This window comes from Sinocyclocheilus grahami, unplaced genomic scaffold (genome assembly GCF_001515645.1).
Source record: "Sinocyclocheilus grahami isolate Dianchi unplaced genomic scaffold, SAMN03320097.WGS_v1.1 scaffold199.1, whole genome shotgun sequence".
NCBI classification, from domain to species: Eukaryota; Metazoa; Chordata; class Actinopteri; order Cypriniformes; family Cyprinidae; genus Sinocyclocheilus; species Sinocyclocheilus grahami.
Window position 1 is genome coordinate 1,178,875 of NW_015505378.1, and position 3,717 is coordinate 1,182,591.

General features: G+C 35.8%; 1 protein-coding gene across 1 annotated transcript in view; it reads right to left on the reverse strand.

The window, feature by feature from the left end:
- Positions 1-3,135, reverse strand: part of LOC107595246 (laminin subunit beta-1-like) — a 43,628-nt gene extending 40,493 nt beyond the window's left edge. The window contains exons 1-3 of the mRNA XM_016285597.1: positions 2,980-3,135; positions 2,368-2,540; positions 1,106-1,244 (exon numbers count right to left, since the gene is read on the reverse strand). Of these exons, the coding sequence (XP_016141083.1) occupies positions 1,106-1,244; positions 2,368-2,540; positions 2,980-3,007 (340 nt within the window). The 5' untranslated portion in view covers positions 3,008-3,135. The remainder of the gene's footprint in view (positions 1-1,105; positions 1,245-2,367; positions 2,541-2,979) is intronic.
- Positions 3,136-3,717: the final 582 nt, after the last annotated feature.

Genomic DNA, 3,717 nt, shown 5'->3' on the forward strand with positions numbered 1-3,717 from the left:
TGTACAATATGTGGAAAATAATGTGTTTTTTGAACCTTAAACCACATAAACACATTTCATTACACCAAATACACCAAATAATGTTCTTTTTAGCAGCATCATATGACCCCTTTAACTAATAGATCTATTTCTACCTGATTGTTAAAAATAACTTATTGGAGTAACCTAATGTAGTCAGATTGATTCAGCCATATTAAGTAGTATTTTTGACTTTGAGATAATTTAGGTGCTACAACTTGACTGAACTTTTTTTTTTAGGTCTGCTGAATGATTAAACTGTCTTTCAGGTTGCAGAGAGATCTGCAGATATTAGTTGTGTCAAAATATATTTTTAAAATATATTTAAAAAAGTAAAAAGTTTTTTTTTTTTTTTACAATTATAATAAATTAATCATTTAGAAATGTCTTTTCAGAGTCGCACCACATGACATTTTACAACCTGAACTAACCTTGTCATAAAAAGATTAAATTATTTGATATAAGAGACGTACTGACTTCTGTTGTAGTCCTGATATTTCCTGTTTTATGGTTTTTTTGCATACTGGTTGAGTTACATGACTTTGATTTTGATAAATATGAATAAGCAGTGAAGCATGCAGTGAAGTATATTTTCTAAGGAAAATTATAAAAAATTTATTTTATTGTTTTAAATTATTTTTTAAATATATTTGTATAATTTATTATTAGATTATGAGAATAAACTTGACAAAATTATAAAAAAAAAAATTTAAATTGGTTTGAAACACCATGAGATAAATTGCACAATCTTCCAATGGCAGGGAGAAAACTCGTTCCCAAGCGAAAAAGAGCTGTCATTCCACACTTTTAAGGTCATCACCTTAACTGGTCAGCAATTACACAACTACTTTGAAGTAGTTAGTCTCTCCATTGGCCTGATTATAGGGGAAGTAATGGACACACTAATGAGAGAGAGTTCCCTCTAATTAGACCTTGTTTCACAGCCTTCCTACATTCCCATGAGAACTACATGAATAGTGCGGTCTTTCACATCCGAGACTGAGAAAACACCGCAAATAGTACTCAATAGTATTGAAAAGAAAGGAAGATGAGCAGTTGTTTTGTTTGGAGTCGCAACACAACTCACCATTTTCCGATTGCCACCAAGTCTTGAGGCGGTTCGGGCCAAACGTAGTCACAACATTTTCAATTCTGTGGCTGGTTATGTGGTGCATGCTCTCATCGTAGGTCTCCCTGGAATTGCACACAAAGCACTTCTTTTCTTCCTGTGATGGAGGGGGTGGAAAAAACAGATAATGTCAATGGCATTCTTGTGACGCAAGAACTTCTCCAAATGAAATGAATGACTGTAAGGGTCTCTGAGATACTGAAGCAAGTCAACCCACTTGGTCTAATTTGTATGACACAGCTTTTTCAAAGTCTGATGGCCTACAGAGAGCATTGGCTTCATGTGCTGTCCAGATGTTCAGAGCTGCTTTGTGACATTTTCTCTTAATTAAAAACATACTAAAGCAATTTGTTTCCTTTGAGGGCAATTAGCTTGAAAATGTTGACATATATGGTGTTGTAATTTGAATAGTGCATAAAAATTAGTTCCTGTCCACCTCATAACTGCTATTTGACCTCACGAAGGAGGGAGATAGATAACATCATCATCCCCATTTTAATGACTGTCTGCATGCCATGAGCTCCAACTCAATATGGGCACTGCAAAGGTTTGTCTTTGATGACACCACCTACTTTTAAATGAGATGAAGATAACCTGATCAAAGGAACGGATACAATGGTGTAAAGGCAATTCTTGGTCTCGAGACAAAACTTGGAAGCAATTATCTCTCTATTATTGTGTGGCATGATTATCATTCAGCCGTAGCATCAACAAACCCCTATTTAAACCTGAAGGTTGTATTTTTTAAGATTCAGAAGATCCACATAACATTTTAAGGCCTTTTGTCTAGAAGGAAGTAGTCTAGACATTCAAGGGTTGCAGGAAACAAATCCATGTTCCAAAAAAAAAAGCTGCAAAAAAGCTCTTTCTAAAGATCTTCCAGATACACAAAGGGAACAAAACACATATTGCTGATTAAAATACAATTATCAGGCCAAGTATAGATCCCACAAGGGGTGCAGTTTTCATTTCGGATGAACATATATCAATTGATGACATGACGTTACCATAAAATTAATGCTTGTCTTAGCAACTTCATGCAAACTGAAAAATAAAGTCCTTATAATTTCCACCACTATGGAATGATGTTAGCTCATTGTAATTTTAATTCAAAGTCAATAAATCAATGTTTTTGAGACTTTTGACTTTTGAAATGGTAAAACATCTGTATTTATTCAACAATGAAGGATAACGGTTTTGATTTGCAGCACACAGGTTACCTGCAAATGACTGACAATACAAAAGGGCTCAGGTTTCTGGAGTCCGCATGTGGAGGTGGCCGAGAGTTGGTGCGCTCTTCCAATGAGAAGATCTCCTGTGGCAGGATAACAGCTCCCCTCTGTGCAAACATCTCCCAGCTCAGGCACGTCTGCCAGAGCCCATGCCTCTAAAACTTTCATATGCATCAGCAGAAGTGAAACGTAATACCATATAGACTTTGTTTGCTTATATTTTGAAGGTCCTTTAAGTTTCCGTTTTAGGAAAGCTAAAAAGAGGCTGCTAAATTGACATACATACTTACTTACTTAGATATTTAATGGACCATCAACCAGCTTGCTATCTAAATTAAGATGCATTTAGTAAAGTATATCAATTAATCCTTAAATGTACAAAAATAAAAGTTGTGTAAGACAACAGCGAATATAAATCACAAGTGAACAGGCAAAGGTGTAAAATACATATAATTTGTAAAATTACATAAATTCTCATATTTACTTTCTTTAGAAAGTTTAAGTGAATAAACTTAAAGTTAACAAATTGCAAAAAGATATGCTTTGTGGCAGTTGAAATCTCTATATAAAGAGCCTCAGCAAAACTAAAATAAAACTTACTTAAAAGGGTTGCAAGCTGTAAGAGCATGTTTCTGGATTCTTTCTGCAGTAATCCAGATTTTGGTTGGAGGCTGCAGCGCTGAGTCTGATCCCCGCAGACTGAACGCGAAACTTGTTCTCCTCCGCCGCTGATCTTCCGCGCATGCGCACAACGCTTCGACTCGGCCGGCGCGCTCCCTCCCCAATCCACTACACGGCGGTGGTCTTGAGGTAAGCAACGGTCAGTCAAAAACGGATAAAAGTAATTAAAAGAGCGCTGGAGTATAAGTTTAAGTACACTCGAGTCGACTGTACATGTCAAATGAATAACATTGATAGCAGATATTTGCATAGAGTGATAAAAACGCGCCATTTGATGGGATTTGAAACGGTACCTCAGACTCAGCAAAGATAGTTAACCCTCATCAAATAGAGAGGGATTAAGTTATTCGGGGTTGTGCTTTAAAAATGAAGGAAAAGATTTAAATCTGTCGCTCCGAATTAGTAATATAGCCACATTAGCCCCAATTAAGACTTGCAATTTGTATATTGCGAACGACGAAATGCCAGATTAAGTTCTTTTAAATTTACCTTAATTGTGGTTATAGCCTACCATGTTTAATAATGATAATTATATCAACAGCTACCATGGACTGCTACATTTATTCACCATGGTACTAATAATGGTACAACAGTGGTACATTTTCTAGAAAACCATGTAGGCTACTTCGAGGTAGGCTACTTGTTGTTAATGTTAAG